Source organism: Leptopilina boulardi, unplaced genomic scaffold, assembly GCF_019393585.1.
Source record: "Leptopilina boulardi isolate dan_hultmark-lab unplaced genomic scaffold, ZJU_Lbou_2.1 LbouV2_195, whole genome shotgun sequence".
In the NCBI taxonomy this organism is placed as follows: domain Eukaryota; kingdom Metazoa; phylum Arthropoda; class Insecta; order Hymenoptera; family Figitidae; genus Leptopilina; species Leptopilina boulardi.
This window is the reverse complement of record NW_026137746.1, coordinates 1,809,683-1,827,966: the sequence shown is the minus strand read 5'-3', so window position 1 is coordinate 1,827,966 and position 18,284 is coordinate 1,809,683. Positions and strand designations below refer to the sequence as shown.

General features: G+C 25.5%; 1 protein-coding gene across 1 annotated transcript; it reads right to left on the bottom strand.

Annotated features, from left to right (window-relative positions):
- Window positions 1-437: 437 nt before the first annotated feature.
- Window positions 438-10,874, bottom strand: LOC127278092 (insulin-like growth factor I). The gene is made up of 3 exons (XM_051299623.1): window positions 10,500-10,874; window positions 5,239-5,321; window positions 438-1,853 (listed from the first exon to the last, which is right to left on the bottom strand). Exons 1-3 carry the CDS (start codon window positions 10,859-10,861, stop codon window positions 1,843-1,845), a joined length of 456 nt encoding a protein of 151 aa, XP_051155580.1. The 5' UTR covers window positions 10,862-10,874; the 3' UTR covers window positions 438-1,842.
- Between the last annotated feature and the right edge of the window lie 7,410 nt (window positions 10,875-18,284).

Here is an 18,284-nt window from a genome sequence, read left to right as displayed (position 1 = left end):
GTTATAATTTTTTTTCGTAATTAACACGAAAAAATACGTTTGAATTTCAAATAAAAATTGAATATATTTATTTTCCAAAAAGTTATAGCTATTTTTGCAAAAAATTAATAAATTAATTAATATTAAAAATAATAATAATAAAAAATTGATATTTTAAACTTTTAATTTCAATATTCATCAACGTTAATTTCCAATTAATTCCATTTAGAAGTAAAATTCCAACTTCAAGCCAATCGTTTACATTTTATCAACTAATGTTTCCTTTAATATATTTAAAAATTATTTTCTGCATATTTGTCAAAAAAAAAATTAATAAAATTTATTATTTAATTAAATTGTCTATATTAAAATGCCCTTAATTCTTGAAAATTTTACAATAATAATAATTATTAAATTGTCTTGGTTTTCCCTATACAATAATTAGATCTACATGTATATATATATATAAGATTCATTATTTATTTTATATTGCTTCCTTTTTCAGTATCTCGACAACAAGAAGCATAGGCTATCGAGATTTGTCGATTTTTTTTTATTATACAATATTTTTGTAGAGATTAATAACTAGAAAAAAAACAATAATGTACAATATTATTTTATAAGTTTAAACTAATGAGATCATTGGTCATTAAAGCGATTTGTTAAGAAAGTCACAGATGAACGCATATTACAAACAACATTCTTTTGCGTTCGAAATACTTATTCAAATCAAAGTCTCTTTTCGCCCGAAAAGGTATCACAGAAATAACAAGTATAAATTTACAGTTAAATCATTTTCAACTGTTAAAAAAAAAATGATTCAGATATTAAATCTTGAAATTGTGACCATTCTGTGTAATTATTTGAATTTTACGTTCTTTAAACCAAGTTTATTTATCTTATTTAAAAGAACCATTTTTTTACATTAAGACTATTGTAACTTATTGAATTTATAGTTAATAATATTATCAGGAAGCATAATGAAGTTTACTTAAGTTATCTTATATATCAGATTCTTAGATATCTTAAAAAAAATAATATAAAGAAACTGGCTAAAAAACTAGATTGACGTTAATAAAATTCGATATTTCAAAATTGTGGTTTTAGATAGAAAAAAACTAGTGGTGAACAAATTTTGAAGTTTCTATTTATAATTCATTTTTATACTCCAAAATTTGTCATAGCAGTTTTCCGTCTTAATTAATTTTAATTTTTAAAAAATGGTTCTTCCTCTAGAATTTCTTTTTACTGTTAATGGAATAAAAAAAAATATATATATATTATTCTACTTATAGTTGTTTCTGTAATCAACTTTCGGTTTAGTTTTTAAAACTCTTTGTACAATCACTCATTCACACTTACTTATATAGTAGATGATAATGATTGAAATTTATTTTAGATGAATTATTCAGAATCTTTGACACAGACAAAGCTCTCATTATTAATATGTTTGAAGTGATAAAACTCACTTATTTCTGCGCCAAAGTCTAATGTTTTTTTTTTTTTTAATTGAATGATTCACAGCACTTTTTTAAACTTAAGTATACAATTTTCACATTTTTATCATCTTCTTGATTTACACGTAAAAATTAGGGTAGAGTCTAGAGATGAACCATTGTCAAAAAAATTGAAATCTTCATGAAAAACTTGGATGTTTATAATTATTTCTTGTTAAGAACATAAGGATCCAATGGAATTTTCGTAAGTGACAACTTTTTTCGATTAGATTCTTTTAGGTAGTCAGAAACATATTGTGACTTTTCCAAGCCATAGTAAGTTCTTAATGGAAATATCACAATGTTATTACTCGGCTCCGGTGACGTAGTACCCACTTGAAATTTTCGTTTTTTTGAAACGATCAATTTATCGAGAATCTGTAATAATAAAAATAATCATTAAGTGATAATTTCTCCATGAAATTTTCTTTTTTTTTATAAACACTGACGATCTGAATCTAGGTTTAAGATAAAGCCGGGGATTTCCCATAAGTGTTGCGTTAAGAGGTGATAAAAAGTAGTGTTGCCAACTGTTGCGTGTAGTTGTAGCTAACTTCAGTATAGTTAGTGAACGCACATTGAAAATTGAAATCGTATTTTGTCTTTTTAAATTAATTTTTTGCGACAGAGAAATTAAATTTCTAAATACTAGTCGTTAATAATAACAAAATTGATTTAGAAATTAAATTATTTACAGATTTAAATCGTCAGTGTCTATATCCACTAAGGAAGATTGAGGTTATTACATAACCTCAAAACTGAAAAATAGTTTTTAACGCAAACAAAATAAAAATGGATTTCAAATAATTTTTAGAAGTCTATAAAATTTTTTTAAAAAATTACAATTTTTGTTTACATTAAAGAAGATTTTTCAGTTTTAAGGTTATGCTACGGCCTCCATCATTAAAAAAAAGTGGTTAAATCTTGATACTTAAAAAGGCAGACGCCTGTTTTTTCAAAAACGAAAAATTTTATTTTTATTCTAAGTTAAAAAAAAAACATTTAAAAACTTATTTTAACTAAACAATTTTTAATTTTTAATTATTATTTATTATTTTCAGAGGGCACCAAAGTTAGAGTTGTGTAAAATTTGTAATTTTTTTACTCTGCCGCTAATTGCAATAAATAATCTAAGGCTGCACTCTCACCTCTCGGCTGCCTGCCTGCACGAGTTGTCATGGCAACGTGTAGGAGTAACAGAGATAGTAAATTCAAATTTGAATTTTCTCTCTCTCTTACTCCTGCACGTTGCCATGACAACTCCTGCAGGCAGGCAGCAAGAAGGTGTGAGTGCGCCCTAATCGAGATTTTGACTTTGGTCTTTTTTTTCAGTATTGTGGATAAACATATATTCTCTTGTTGATTTATTGTGAAAATATTAAAAATTATTAAATTATAAATTTCACACTTTGACGTCCTTTAAAAAACAATAGATCATAATTTTAGAACAAAAATTGTTTCTTTTAGTTAAAAATGATATATTTTTAAATATAACAAGTTTTCTTTTTAATTTAGAATGATAAAAGGCACAGTAACCGATACTAAGTATATATATAATAGAGTTTTATAGCTTCCCAACCCTGGTATAGGAGAGGGGACTGACAGCCAGGAGTTTCACATAATAGACGTTTCATATTTTAGATGATTAATTCGCATCTATTAAAATATTGTTTATGAGATATTTCAACTATGTGTATAGGGTAAATGGTACAGGTGATCGACACCTGCTATTAAAAACGATAATAACTATAGAAATAATAATATTGAATTAAATATTACTAGTAAATTAATTAATATACGATATTTCGAAACTGATACAGTTGACAAAAATTTTTATATATGTTTATATTTTCCTCAATATTTTACTTTCTAGAAAACTAACCTCAAAAAATTTGCTTTATTGATTACAATTTTTATGAATTAAAAAAATTGTTAAATAATTATATTTTAAAAGTCACTTTTTTTGTACATTAAATCTGAATAATAAAATTTGTGATAATATTAATAAATATCATATGTTACTTAAATAGTAATTGAAATATTTTTTACTTCATTAATAGGTATCGTTCACTGTATTCATACCATACATTTTTAAATTAATATTATAAACTCTTATCAAAGTGTTTTTTTAATTTTAAATTTATATACTATAAATTTTAACTCAAATCTTTTATTTGAAATTTATTTTATAACTAAATTTTTAATAAATTCCGATAAAATGTCATTTAAAGTTGAAAGTATGCCCTGGGTGTCGGTTACTGTACTCTTTACCCTAAATATGTGTGAGATAACAAAATATAGTAATTTTTTGTGTTCTGAAACAAACGTTTACCTTAAGGTTATGTTATACATTCACGAATTTTTACATGCGAGTGCAATAGAAAAATTCAAGGTCGTCTAAGATAACATCAAAACATGTAGAGAATTTTCAGAAAATAGACCACGAAGTAGTATAAGGAGACATATGACCTATGGCCGCAGTGTTGCCAAGTTAGTGGTTTTCCCACTAAATTTAGTAAGATTTTGGTCCTTCAGTAACATTTTTAGTAGGAGAAATATTTTAGTAGGAAATTTAGTATCTTTTTTTCTTTGCTGTTTTTTTTTAGTGTTTTTACCTAAATGTAATTTTTTCTACGTAAATTGTATCTGAAGTATTAAATGTGTGGTCACTAAGATTAAACTATTTAAGTGAATTTGATTGGTTACACTGATGGCGATTGAGCAAATGTTCAGATTCGGCCAATCAAAATTAGTCACACAGTTCTATAAGAAAGGCTGCTCTTCTACGTGCCAAGCCCTGCACTGCTGTTAATTGGAATTAATATTTAAATAATTAAATTCCAAAAAAATGTCTATCATTATTGTTATATATTTATTACCTTGAACTATATTAAATTTTATTAAACTATTCTCTAAGTTTAAATAACTTTTGCATAATTAGTGTCAAAAATTTTAAATTTTGCGTTGAGTTAAGAATTTTTACGTTTTCTATTTATTTATTTTTATTTTTCTAGTGAAAATTAGGAAAAAAAATTTGTTGTGGAAAAAATTTATTTTTAGTGGAAAATATCTAGCCATCTAGGGGAAAAGCGCCATAGGCATCTGACAACACTGTATGGGCCGGCTCTAACGGAATGTAGCCCCGTTTTCGGTATTCACAGTTCTCAAGTTTTCACCAATCTAATTACACTTGCGCCTCTAGAGGGTAACCTAGGTATTAAAATCACGTGTTTACAGAATACAGAGTTTAATACCACAATTTCCCGCAGTTGGCGTAAGTGTAATTAGATTGGTGAAAACTTGAGAACCGTGAATACCGAAAACGGGGACATCTTTTATAAACAGCGATATGACTCCTTGTACTACTTCGTGAAATAGACTAAATAAGAAACGGATACAAATAATAATAATAATAATAATAATATAATTATTATAAAATAAAATATATTTCTATTTAAATACAAAAAGAATAATTATTTATTAATGTGCGTAAAAAGCAGTGTTCTACTTATGAAAAAGGTGCCAAGTTTTATGTTGTGAAGAAATTAGAACAATTTTTTTTTTAGAATTAGAAAAAAAACCTTTTTACGACGTCTTTTCTTAAGTTGAAACCAAGATCTGCAATTGTATTTACATTTTTTTTTATCCACACTGTTATTTATAAATATCCAGTTTCCATTAATATTTTTTAAAAAATTGTAAAATTTTTTTATTTCAAAATATTTATCATGTCCATTCAATTTAGATTGTATAATATTCTTACGTTTTAACGTTCCTCTTGCAATATCTTCTGTGGGTTTTGTCTCTGAAGAATCAGGAAGATTCACTATTCTCACTGATTCATCCCTGTAAAATAAAAAAGAAAATTTTTATTAGAAAAAATTAAATTAGTTAAATTTTTATTTATTTAAATATATTTATTTATTATTTATTTAATTATAAGTGTTCAAATTTAAAAATTTATTACTAAAAAAAATTTATTTTTCTTTATAATTTGAAATTTTCTGCCCACAACTATTATATAAACTTCTTTTGATGAAATTTCCCAAAGATAATTAATAACTGATTTTTTTTTTTTTTTTTTTTTGTAACACTGAGATTAAATAGAATTTTTTTTTAACAATGTGTTTTTCTATTCTTTTTTTTTCTTCAATCTATGGCTTCCGACATTTAAGAATATATCCAAACGCTTTGGACTTCGCTCACTATTTTATGCGATCAAAGACCCTCTATACAATAAGCGTAGAAAGAAATGACCGATTAATTTTTGAAAACAAGTCAACGAACCGCTTTTAATTACTGTTGATAATAAATTACTGAAACTACTAACTTTTTTTTCGAAATTAAATACTGTGAAAATAATTTTTCTAAAGATTAGAAATTCAAAAAGATAAAAAAAAAATGTTTTTTTTTATTATTATATGACAAAAATCATAATTGATGATGATCCTAGATCGAATAGAAAAAATAGTATTTATAATATATTTTGTTTACAATGTATGCAAAAAAAAAAAAATTAAAAAAGAAATATTTGTTTTGACAAAAAATATTATCAAAGAATAATATTTTATCTTTATTTATTGTTTATTTTTACTTGTCTTGTAATTATAATCATCCGCGAATATTGAGGCCGCAGATTAGCGACCTACAGAAAATAACATTATATATGAGCAACTAATTGAGAGAATCTCGATTTAGCTTCCGGGTTTTATTGTATCAACAACAATTACTGATTATTGGTATAATGTGAACTTTAAAGCATACAAATTAATTATTATTATTAGTAAAATCAAAGAAGCTTAATGTTAGATTAATTATGTCACTTTTGTATTAAAAAAAAAAAAAACAAATAAACATAAAATAAAAAATTACTCATAATAATCAGTTATAATCTAAAAGTGTTTTGACTCCAAAATTTCGTTAAAGAAATTAAGTGATACCTAATTAATTTTAGTCTGACCTATTGTGTCATTTCTAAGGGTCAATTACCACACGCGCTAATAATACAAATAACAGGAAAACTAAAATGTTTATATGTTGGTAAATATTTTTTAAAAATTTCAATGAAGGTTAAAACACGTTATTTATGCATATATATATATATATATATATATATATATATATATATATATATATATATATATATATATATATATATATATATTGCGAAGAGAAAGAGAGATTGCAAGGAAATAAAACTATCAGTTAAAAAAAAAAATGAGTGCAAAAAAAAATTTTAATATAGAGTGCTGAAAAAAAGAGAACAGGAGAAAAATTATAAAATTTTCCAATGTTTAAAGAAAGTTATCAATCACATGTTATAAAATTTAATCTAACAATTAATCTAACCTATACAGAGTATGCTGTTAATTATTAATGACTTTGCAGTTTGGAAAACCAATATAAAATGTAAAAATTGAAAGGAGATAGCCTATTGAGAAAATCATTTATTAAGAACGTGATCGATGGTGTTTTATTAGAGAAAATATATGTTTTAGATTATTTAAATTGTTTCTAGTTTTATTTAAAGAAAAAAATTATTTTTGCCTATAATAATATAAAAATTTATATTTTATTTAATTCTAATAATTTAATAATTATAACATTTATAATTTCACATTAAAATTATTTACATTTAAAAATAAAACATATTTTTGTAAGAGACAAAAAAAAATTAAATTAATTAAAAAAACTCATATTTTAATGCAATAAATTGATTTCAAACACTACTGGTTACCTAAAGAATTTTTGCTTTATAAAAAAAAGAAAGTATTTTGTGAAAAAATTTCGGATTTTTTAAAGTGATTATATTTTTATTTAATGATATTCTCTAAATTTGAAAAAAAAAAATTGAAAAGTCAATCACAATTTAAAATAGTAATATTTCTACTAATCTTTTAGTTAAAATAAATAATTATATATTTATAATATATTCTTATATAATTATTATATTTTATAATATTATTATAATTATTATTATATTATTATAATTATAATATATTCTATAATTATATATTCTCTTTTAGGTTATGTCAAACTAACTATAATTTCTGATAACGAATTACTTTTTAACTATTTTTTCAATTATTTTCCTAATTATTTTAATAATAGAATAGATACAAATAGCATAGCATAGTTATCAAAGTTTTTAGTAATAAACAATCACATTATTAATAAATAATATGATAACGTGTACAGTAATCAACAACCCTGGGCATACTTTCAAATTTAAATGACATTTTATTTGAATTTATTAAAGATTTAATTATAAAATAAATTTCAAATAAAAGATTTGAGTTAAAATTTATAGTATATAAATTTAAAATTAAAAAAATACTTTAATAAGAGTTTATAATATTAATTTAAAAATGTATGGTATGAATACAGTGAACGACACCCATTAATAAAGTAAAAAATATTTCAACTACTATTTAAGTAACATATGATATTTATTAATATTATCACAAATTTTATTATTCAGATTTAATGTACAAAAAAAGTGACTTTTAAAATATAATTATTTAACAATTTCTTAATTCATAAAAATTGTAATCAATAAAGCAAATTTTTTGAGGTTAGTTTTCTAGAAAGTAAAATATTGAGGAAAATATAAACATATATAAAACTTTTTGTCAATTGTATCAGTTTCGAAATATCGTATATTAATTAATTTACTAGTAATATTTAATTCAATGTTATTATTTCTATAGTTATTATCGTTTTTAATAGCAGGTGTCGATCACCTGTACCATTTACCCTATACACATAGTTGAAATATCTCATAAACAATATTTTAATAGATGCGAATTAATCATTTAAAATATGTAACGTCTATTATGTGAAACTCCTGGCTGTCAGTCCCCTCTCCTATACCAGGGTTGGGAAGCTATAAAACTCTATTATATATGTATACTTGGTATTTTATATTCATAGAATTTTTCTCAGGCTGCAGTCCTATGGCACCATTTTGCGTTGCGTTTTGTCACTAGACCCTGAGTGTAAACATAGCAAACATATATCTGCATCTCTTTTACACTCATGGTCTAGTGACAAAACGCAACTCAAAACGCTGCCATGGGACTGCAGCCTCACACTTGTCAATAAAATAATGTTTACTAATGTATTTCACCTGTGTTTGTATTATTTATTAATAATGCGCGATTGTTTATTACTAAAAACTTTGTTAAAAATAATTTTAAATAATTTTAAATTATAAAAATTTCAAAAGTAATTTAATTTTTTAAGAATTTATTAACAATTGTTTTATTATATTCTATTTTAAAATTACAATTTTAAAAATAATTTAATTTTTGAAAATATTTATTTAAAAGGATGTAAAATAATTGAAATTTTGTTAAAATTTGATTTTGCAAATATTTAAAACTATTGGATATTTTAAAAAATTTTATTAAAAGTTTTTAAATTACATAAACTTATAAATTTTTCAAGAATTTTAATCAAACTTTTTTTAAAAATAAATAAAATTGGCGCTTAATTATTATTAAACATTTTTTTTTTTTAATAAATTAATTGAATTTTAGAAGATTAGGTAGTTGTTAATTTTTTACAGCAATTTTAATATTTGAATGCTTACAAAATTTTATACAAATTTCCAAGAAAAAAAAAATTTAATTTAAATTTTTGAAAATGATTCGATATTTTGATGAGATGCATAAAAAAATTTTTAATATCAATTAAATTTTTATATATTTTTTTGACTTTTTTTTAAAAAAAATTAATATTTTCTGGGTATGAAAATTTGTGTTTAAAAAACAATATATAATGTATAAATATTTAATATATCAATTGTTAAACTCAGTAAATTATTAAAGAAATTTATTAAAATTTTTGAAAATCATAAAAATTATCGAGGTTTAGTTAAAAATATTTATAAAATAATTGAATTATTTGGATTTAATGTAAAATAATTTAATTTTGAAATTGTTTTATTATTACATGTTAAAATTGCAATTTTGAAAATAATTTAATTTTTGAAGATATTTCATTTACCAAGGATGTTAAATAATTGAAATTTTGTAAAATTTGATTAAGAGCATTTGAACCTTCGTGACGTCACAAATCATGGCGCATGACACGCAAACTTCTCAGGTATGTGAAAAACACAATTTTGAATATTTTTTAAAAAAACCTTTTGGAAAATGTTCAGAGAAACATAGACTATGTCTGTTATGTGCGAAAAATTCAAAATTTTGCGTATAAAACGTTTTTTAAACAATGTTTAAGTTGGTTGTCACAAGTAAGGAAAAATACACGAATTGCTTATATGTAGGCATTGCTTAAAAAACGTTTTAAACGCAAAATTTTGAATTTTCCGCACATAACAGACACAGTCTATGTTATTCTGAACATTTTCCAAAAGGTTTTTTTAAAAAATATTCAAAATTGTGCTTTTCACATACCTGAGAAGTTTGCGTGTCATGCGCCATGATTTGTGACGTCACGAAGGTTCAAATGCTCTTAAAGATTTATAAAATATTAAATTTTTTTTTTTTAATTTCATTAAAATTTTTGAAAATATATTTTAATAATTCATGATTTATTAACAATATAATTACAAATATTTGATCCATAGAATTATGGTAGAAAATTAAAAATATCAAAATTTTCCACTTTTATTTATTTGTATTTGTATTTAAAAAAAAAAATTAAAAAACAAAAAAAATTTAAATGTTTATAAAATTATTATAAATTAATAAATTTTAATAAGAAAATTTTCTTTGAATGAAAGAAATTTGTGCATTAAATCAAAGAAATTCTAACATTGATATAAGAGTGTAAAAGAAACATTTATTTGAATTAAATAAAAAATTTCTTTTGAAACGAAGATAATTTTTTTTTGAATCAAAAATAATTTGTTTTGAAACAAATAAATTTTCTTTGTATCAAAGAAAAATTTTTATCAAAGAAGTTGATTTCTTTGAATCAAAGAAATCTTTTTTCTCCCTTTATGATTTAAGAAATGAAAAGAAAAAATAAAAAATAAAATAAAAGTTCCTTACTCACATGCCATCCTGGGATGTACTATCATCGCTCGGTGGTTTACAATATAATTCAAGTTGTTTAATATTGCATGATTGTAAACAACACTCATCAACGAGACCAGGACCATTTGTGCTTGTTGTTCTTGTATCATCTTCGCTACTATATGAAAATGGACTATTATATCCTCTACCTTGACAAATAAGATAAAGCGCATCACTAAGACTCCTAGAACAGAGTCGAATTGTTTGTTGACCGTTACCGAAGGGCATTGAATATGTTAATCCAAAAATTTGAAGGACCACTAAGGTTACGAAGACGCAAGTCCACGCACCACAGGATTTTGTCGCGATGATACTCGACTTCATTGTAAAATCAGCGTTCATATAGTATCGCGACGCCTTTTATATAGCGGTTTCAAACGCAACGATAACTAGGTGGGGCGATGATGAGGGTGGGTGGGGGATTCTAGAAATGTTGCATTTTTGGGGATGTTTTTTATTTTACAAAAAATTAATAAAAAAAAAGAGGAAGAATTCATTTACTATTTTATAATATTTAATGACAATAATTAAATTCTTTTTTATCATAAAACTATTATTATACTCTTTAAAGTGTGTTGAACTTCACCTCTTTAATGAGATTGTATATTAATTACAGTTAATCCAAGTTAAATATATATATATATATATATATATATATATATATATATAAACACTTATCACAGGGTAAATGCACTTTTCTACTTTACAAATTGTTCAATATCTCTAAATACAAAGTGAAATTTCTTAAAATAATTATCACCCTATTAGAATTAACAGACAGTTTTATTTAAGGGGAATAATTGTAATTTTAAAAATGATTTTAATTTGTTCTTACGTTCTTAACATTCTCGATACTACTGCTCTGACACTTGTCAAGTTTTCTTTGCTTTCAATATATATATATATATATAATTCCCCTTCAATGAAGGTTTGATAAGAAATTAATATTGTATGTGTAAGAGAGAGTCCTCGCCTGACGACATGAGTCCCTGGGATATTGCGGTCATTCACGATTATTATTTGAGCCCTGGTTAATCATTCTTTTTTTTTTTTTAATTCATAACAATAAACAATTTATGCTGTTATATAAAGAATAATAATTAGGGCATTTTATTGTAAATCTTTATAAAGCTTAAAGATATTTTATTGAAATAAAAAAGAAATTAAAATTAAAAATTTTATTGTTCTTTCTTCAGTGATTTAATGCTTCCGGGTCGAACTAAGATCAATGTTGGTTTAAAAGTGAATTCAATGAAATATAATTTTGGTTCAAAATAGGTTTATTCAAGGGTTAATCCAGGTGTAAGTTAGAATAATATAGGTTCAATTTAGATTTAGAAAAGGTTCGCTAAGACTCAATTTAGGTCTAATGTTTAGGTAGAGTACAGATTCATACAACAGTCAATGAAGATAGAAGGTAAGATTAATGATAGTTCAAAATAGGATCAGAGAAGGTTGATAGAAGGGTCAAATTAGGTTAAATGTAGTTTCGATTCAGGTTCAAAACAGATTCAATGTATGTTGATAGAAGCGTCAACGTAGGTTCAATGTAGGTTTAATTTTAGTTCTAAATAGGTTCAAGTTATGTAAATAGTAGGGTCAAAAGAGGATCAACGAAGGTGAAATTTAGATTCTAAATAAATTGAATGTAGGTTTATAGGGGAATCAACGAAGGTTCAATTTAGGTTCTAAATAGGTTCAAGGTAGGTAGATAGAAGAACCAACAGTTTCAATTTGGATTCTAAATAGGTTAAATTTAGGTTGATAGAAAGATCAAAGTAGGTTCGAAGTAGGTTTAAGGTAAGTTGACAGAAGGGCCAACGTAGGTTTAACGTAGGTTTAATTTAGGTTCTAAATAGGTTTAATGTTGATATAAAGGTCAAAATAGGTTCAATTTAGGTTCAATTTAGGTTCAAAACAGGTACAATATAGGTTGATATAAGGGTCAAATTAGGTTAAATATAGGTTGATAGAAGAGACAAATTAGGGTCAACATATAGCTTCAATTCAGATTCAATGTAGGTTAGTTGAAGAGTCAACTTAAGTTCAAAGCAGCTTTAAATTAGGTTTACTTTTGGTATAAAATAGGTTCAATGTAAGTTGATAAAAGTGAAACGTAGGTTTAATTTAGGTTCTAAGTAGGTTCAAAGTGTGTTAATAGTAGGGTCGAAGTAGGTTCAATGTTTGTCCAAATTCATGTTCTAAATAGGTTCAATGTAGGTTCAATTTAGGTTCAAAACAGGTACAATATAGGTTGATATAAGGGTCAAATTAGGTTAAATATAGGATGATAGAAGAGTCAAATTAGGGTCAACATATAGCTTCAATTCAGATTCAATGTAGGTTAGTTGAAGAGTCAACTTAAGTTCAAAGCAGCTTTAAATTAGGTTTACTTTTGGTATAAAATAGGTTCAATGTAGGTTGATAAAAGTGAAACGTAGGTTCAATTTAGGTTCTAAATAGGTTAAATGTAGGTTGATAAAAGGGTCAATGTAGGTTCAAAGTAGGTTTAAGTTAAGTTGACAGTAGGGTGAACGTAGGTTTAATTAAGGTTATAAGTAGGTTCAAATTGTTTTAATAGTAGGGTCGAAGTAGGTTCAATTTTGGTCTAAATTCAGGTTCTAAATAGGTTCAATGTAGCTTCAATTTAGGTTCAAAACAGGTACAATATAGGTTGATATAAGGGTCAAATTATGTTAAATATAGGTTGATAGAAGAGTCAAATTAGGGTCAACATATAGCTTCAATTCAGATTCAATGTAGGTTAGTTGAAGAGTCAACTTAAGTTCAAAGCAGCTTTAAATTAGGTTTACTTTTGGTATAAAATAGGTTCAATGTAGGTTGATAAAAGTGAAACGTAGGTTCAATTTAGGTTCTAAATAGGTTAAATGTAGGTTGATAAAAGGGTCAATGTAGGTTCAAAGTAGGTTTAAGTTAAGTTGACAGTAGGGTGAACGTAGGTTTAATTAAGGTTATAAGTAGGTTCAAATTGTTTTAATAGTAGGGTCGAAGTAGGTTCAATTTTGGTCTAAATTCAGGTTCTAAATAGGTTCAATGTAGCTTCAATTTAGGTTCAAAACAGGTACAATATAGGTTGATATAAGGGTCAAATTATGTTAAATATAGGTTGATAGAAGAGTCAAATTAGGGTCAACATATAGCTTCAATTCAGATTCAATGTAGGTTAGTTGAAGAGTCAACTTAAGTTCAAAGCAGCTTTAAATTAGGTTTACTTTTGGTATAAAATAGGTTCAATGTAGGTTGATAAAAGTGAAACGTAGGTTCAATTTAGGTTCTAAATAGGTTAAATGTAGGTTGATAAAAGGGTCAATGTAGGTTCAAAGTAGGTTTAAGTTAAGTTGACAGTAGGGTGAACGTAGGTTTAATTAAGGTTATAAGTAGGTTCAAATTGTTTTAATAGTAGGGTCGAAGTAGGTTCAATTTTGGTCTAAATTCAGGTTCTAAATAGGTTCAATGTAGCTTCAATTCAGGTTCAAAACAGGTACAATATAGGTTGATATAAGGGTCAAATTATGTTAAATATAGGTTGATAGAAGAGTCAAATTAGGGTCAACATATAGCTTCAATTCAGATTCAATGTAGGTTAGTTGAAGAGTCAACTTAAGTTCAAAGCAGCTTTAAATTAGGTTTACTTTTGGTATAAAATAGGTTCAATGTAGGTTGATAAAAGTGAAACGTAGGTTCAATTTAGGTTCTAAATAGGTTAAATGTAGGTTGATAAAAGGGTCAATGTAGGTTCAAAGTAGGTTTAAGTTAAGTTGACAGTAGGGTGAACGTAGGTTTAATTAAGGTTATAAGTAGGTTCAAATTGTTTTAATAGTAGGGTCGAAGTAGGTTCAATTTTGGTCTAAATTCAGGTTCTAAATAGGTTCAATGTAGCTTCAATTTAGGTTCAAAACAGGTACAATATAGGTTGATATAAGGGTCAAATTATGTTAAATATAGGTTGATAGAAGAGTCAAATTAGGGTCAACATATAGCTTCAATTCAGATTCAATGTAGGTTAGTTGAAGAGTCAACTTAAGTTCAAAGCAGCTTTAAATTAGATTTACTTTTGGTATAAAATAGGTTCAATGTAGGTTGATAAAAGTGAAACGTAGGTTCAATTTAGGTTCTAAGTAGGTTAAATGTAGGTTGATAAAAGGGTCAATGTAGGTTCAAAGTAGGTTTGAGTTAAGTTGACAGTAGGGTGAACGTAGGTTTAATTAAGGTTATAAGTAGGTTCAAATTGTTTTAATACTAGGGTCGAAGTAGGTTCAATGTTGGTCTAAATTCAGGTTCTAAATAGGTTCAATGTAGCTTCAATGTAGGTTCAAAACAGCTACAATATAGGTTGATATAAGGGTCAAATTAGTTTAAATATAGGTTGATAAAAGAGTCAAATTAGGGTCAACATATAGCTTCAATTCAGATTCGATGTAGGTTGATAGAAGAGTCAACTTAAGTTCAAAGCAGCTTTAAATTAGGTTTACTTTTGGTATAAAATAGGTTCAATGTAGGTTGATAAAAGTGAAACGTAGGTTCAATTTAGGTTCTAAATAGGTTAAATGTAGGTTGATAAAAGGGTCAATGTAGGTTCAAAGTAGGTTTAAGTTAAGTTGACAGTAGGGTGAACGTAGGTTTAATTAAGGTTATAAGTAGGTTCAAATTGTTTTAATAGTAGGGTCGAAGTAGGTTCAATTTTGGTCTAAATTCAGGTTCTAAATAGGTTCAATGTAGCTTCAATTTAGGTTCAAAACAGGTACAATATAGGTTGATATAAGGGTCAAATTATGTTAAATATAGGTTGATAGAAGAGTCAAATTAGGGTCAACATATAGCTTCAATTCAGATTCAATGTAGGTTAGTTGCAGAGTCAACTTAAGTTCAAAGCAGCTTTAAATTAGGTTTACTTTTGGTATAAAATAGGTTCAATGTAGGTTGATAAAAGTGAAACGTAGGTTCAATTTAGGTTCTAAATAGGTTAAATGTAGGTTGATAAAAGGGTCAATGTAGGTTCAAAGTAGGTTTAAGTTAAGTTGACAGTAGGGTGAACGTAGGTTTAATTAAGGTTATAAGTAGGTTCAAATTGTTTTAATAGTAGGGTCGAAGTAGGTTCAATTTTGGTCTAAATTCAGGTTCTAAATAGGTTCAATGTAGCTTCAATTTAGGTTCAAAACAGGTACAATATAGGTTGATATAAGGGTCAAATTATGTTAAATATAGGTTGATAGAAGAGTCAAATTAGGGTCAACATATAGCTTCAATTCAGATTCAATGTAGGTTAGTTGAAGAGTCAACTTAAGTTCAAAGCAGCTTTAAATTAGATTTACTTTTGGTATAAAATAGGTTCAATGTAGGTTGATAAAAGTGAAACGTAGGTTCAATTTAGGTTCTAAGTAGGTTAAATGTAGGTTGATAAAAGGGTCAATGTAGGTTCAAAGTAGGTTTGAGTTAAGTTGACAGTAGGGTGAACGTAGGTTTAATTAAGGTTATAAGTAGGTTCAAATTGTTTTAATACTAGGGTCGAAGTAGGTTCAATGTTGGTCTAAATTCAGGTTCTAAATAGGTTCAATGTAGCTTCAATGTAGGTTCAAAACAGCTACAATATAGGTTGATATAAGGGTCAAATTAGTTTAAATATAGGTTGATAAAAGAGTCAAATTAGGGTCAACATATAGCTTCAATTCAGATTCGATGTAGGTTGATAGAAGAGTCAACGTAGGTTCAAAGTAGCTTTAAATTAGGTTTACTTTTGGTATAAAATAGGTTCAATGTAGGTTGATAAAAGTGAAACGTTGGTTTAATTTAGGTTCTAAATAGGTTAAATGTAGGTTGATAAAAGGGTCAATGTAGGTTCGAAGTAGGTTTGAGTTAAGTTGACAGTACGGTGAACGTAGGTTTAATTTAGGTTCTAAGTAGGTTCAAATTGTGTTAATAGTATGGTCGTAGTAGGTTCAATGTTGGTCCAAATTCATGTTCTAAATAGGTTCAATGTAGGTTGATAGGAAGATCAACACAGGTTAGATTTAGGTTCTAATTAGTTTCAATGTAGTTTAATATAAAGGTAAATAATCTTCAATGTAAGATTCAAAACAGGTTAATAAATGGGTCAATGTAGGTTTAATGAAGTTTTAATTTAGATTCAAAATAGGTTCAATGTACTTTCATAGAAGGTTTAATATAGGTTCAATGTATGTTTTATTTAGGTTCCAATTAGGTTCAATGTAAATTGATAAAAGGGTCAGCGTAGATTCAATGTTGGTTTAATTTAGGTTCTAAATAGGTTCAATGTAGGTTTATTGAAGTGTCTTTTTAGGTTAAATGTAGGTCCAATTTAGATTCCAAATAGGTTCAACGTTGGTCAATATAATGGCTTAATACTTTGGTAAATTATTGATCTATATCACTGAAAAAAAATAGTATTGAATCAAGAAAACCTATGTACTTGACCGTATTTTATACCAATATTTTCTTGGTCCAAGAAATTTTTATTAGTTTGAAGTAAATTTTATTGGATCGAGAAAATATTGGTATAAAATACGGTCAAGTACATAGGTTTTCTTGATTCAATACTATTATTTTTCAGTCTATGAGTGTTACAAATCCTTAAAATATTGGCTCCTTAAAAAAAAATTGTTTAAATTATTTGGGGTTGAAATTTTTTTACATTTTTGGTTATTATTATACTTAATAAATCGAAGCCAAAAAAGAATCCGAAATCTTCAACATGTAATTATACTATTAGCTTATAATGTGAAACAAACTTCCTTTTATTGAAGTGCTACAATACCTAATTAGAGGCTAAAGGCTAAAGCAAAAGTTATCATGCTTTCTACTTTTTCTGAAAACAACTATATAACCGCGCGAACACGATTAGGTTATGACTTTTAGTCTAAAAAAATGATGAATCTTGTGATAAATTTTTAGATAAATTTATTCAACAAAAAATTCTATTTTTAACATTTTCATGAAATCTCTAAATCTTTTTATAGCCAAAAAATTTTGTGTTTTTAAATAGATGAGGTCATAAATGAATTTTTTATAAGAAAATTATTTTAAATTCTTGAATTCTAAAAATCTATGTAAAATGGAAATATTAATTTTATCCTTTAAATATTAAATCCATTTATTATTAACAAAAATGTCTATCATTGTTCTAAAGTTTTTAATATTTAATTAAACGTTTATTTTGAGTGCGGCTAAACTTTTAGCTTAAAATAATGAAATTTTAATATGCTTTCCAGAACTTTAATTAACATTGAAGAAATATAATTTCCTTTATATTTGCCTTTTTTTAAACTATGCAAAAGAAAGATTTTCATTTTTCTCATCGATTTTCCTATTATTCCATAATATTTATGTTTTTCCTAATTCAATTTTTCTAATTATTTTTATCTAAAGTTTTATTTATTATAGAACTTTGAATTTCAAAAAATTTCTACCCATATGAAAAATAAAAAATTATTTGTGCTTTGAATTTAGAAAAAAAAATTCTCCATATAAAATATAAAAAATCATATTTGAAAAGTAGAAAAAATTATTAGAATTAAAAAATCATTTTTAGAAAAATTGTATTAGGAATGTTGATTTTCGGAAATATTTATTAGGAATATTCTAAAATTTAGAAAATAAAATAAAGAAAATCGGTTAGGAATCAGATATTCAAACTGTCACTTACTTAAAACACGTGTCTAGTATTTAATAATAAAAAAAATTGAATATCAGTAGAACTGAAAGTCAAGGGCAAAATAAAAACTGAAAT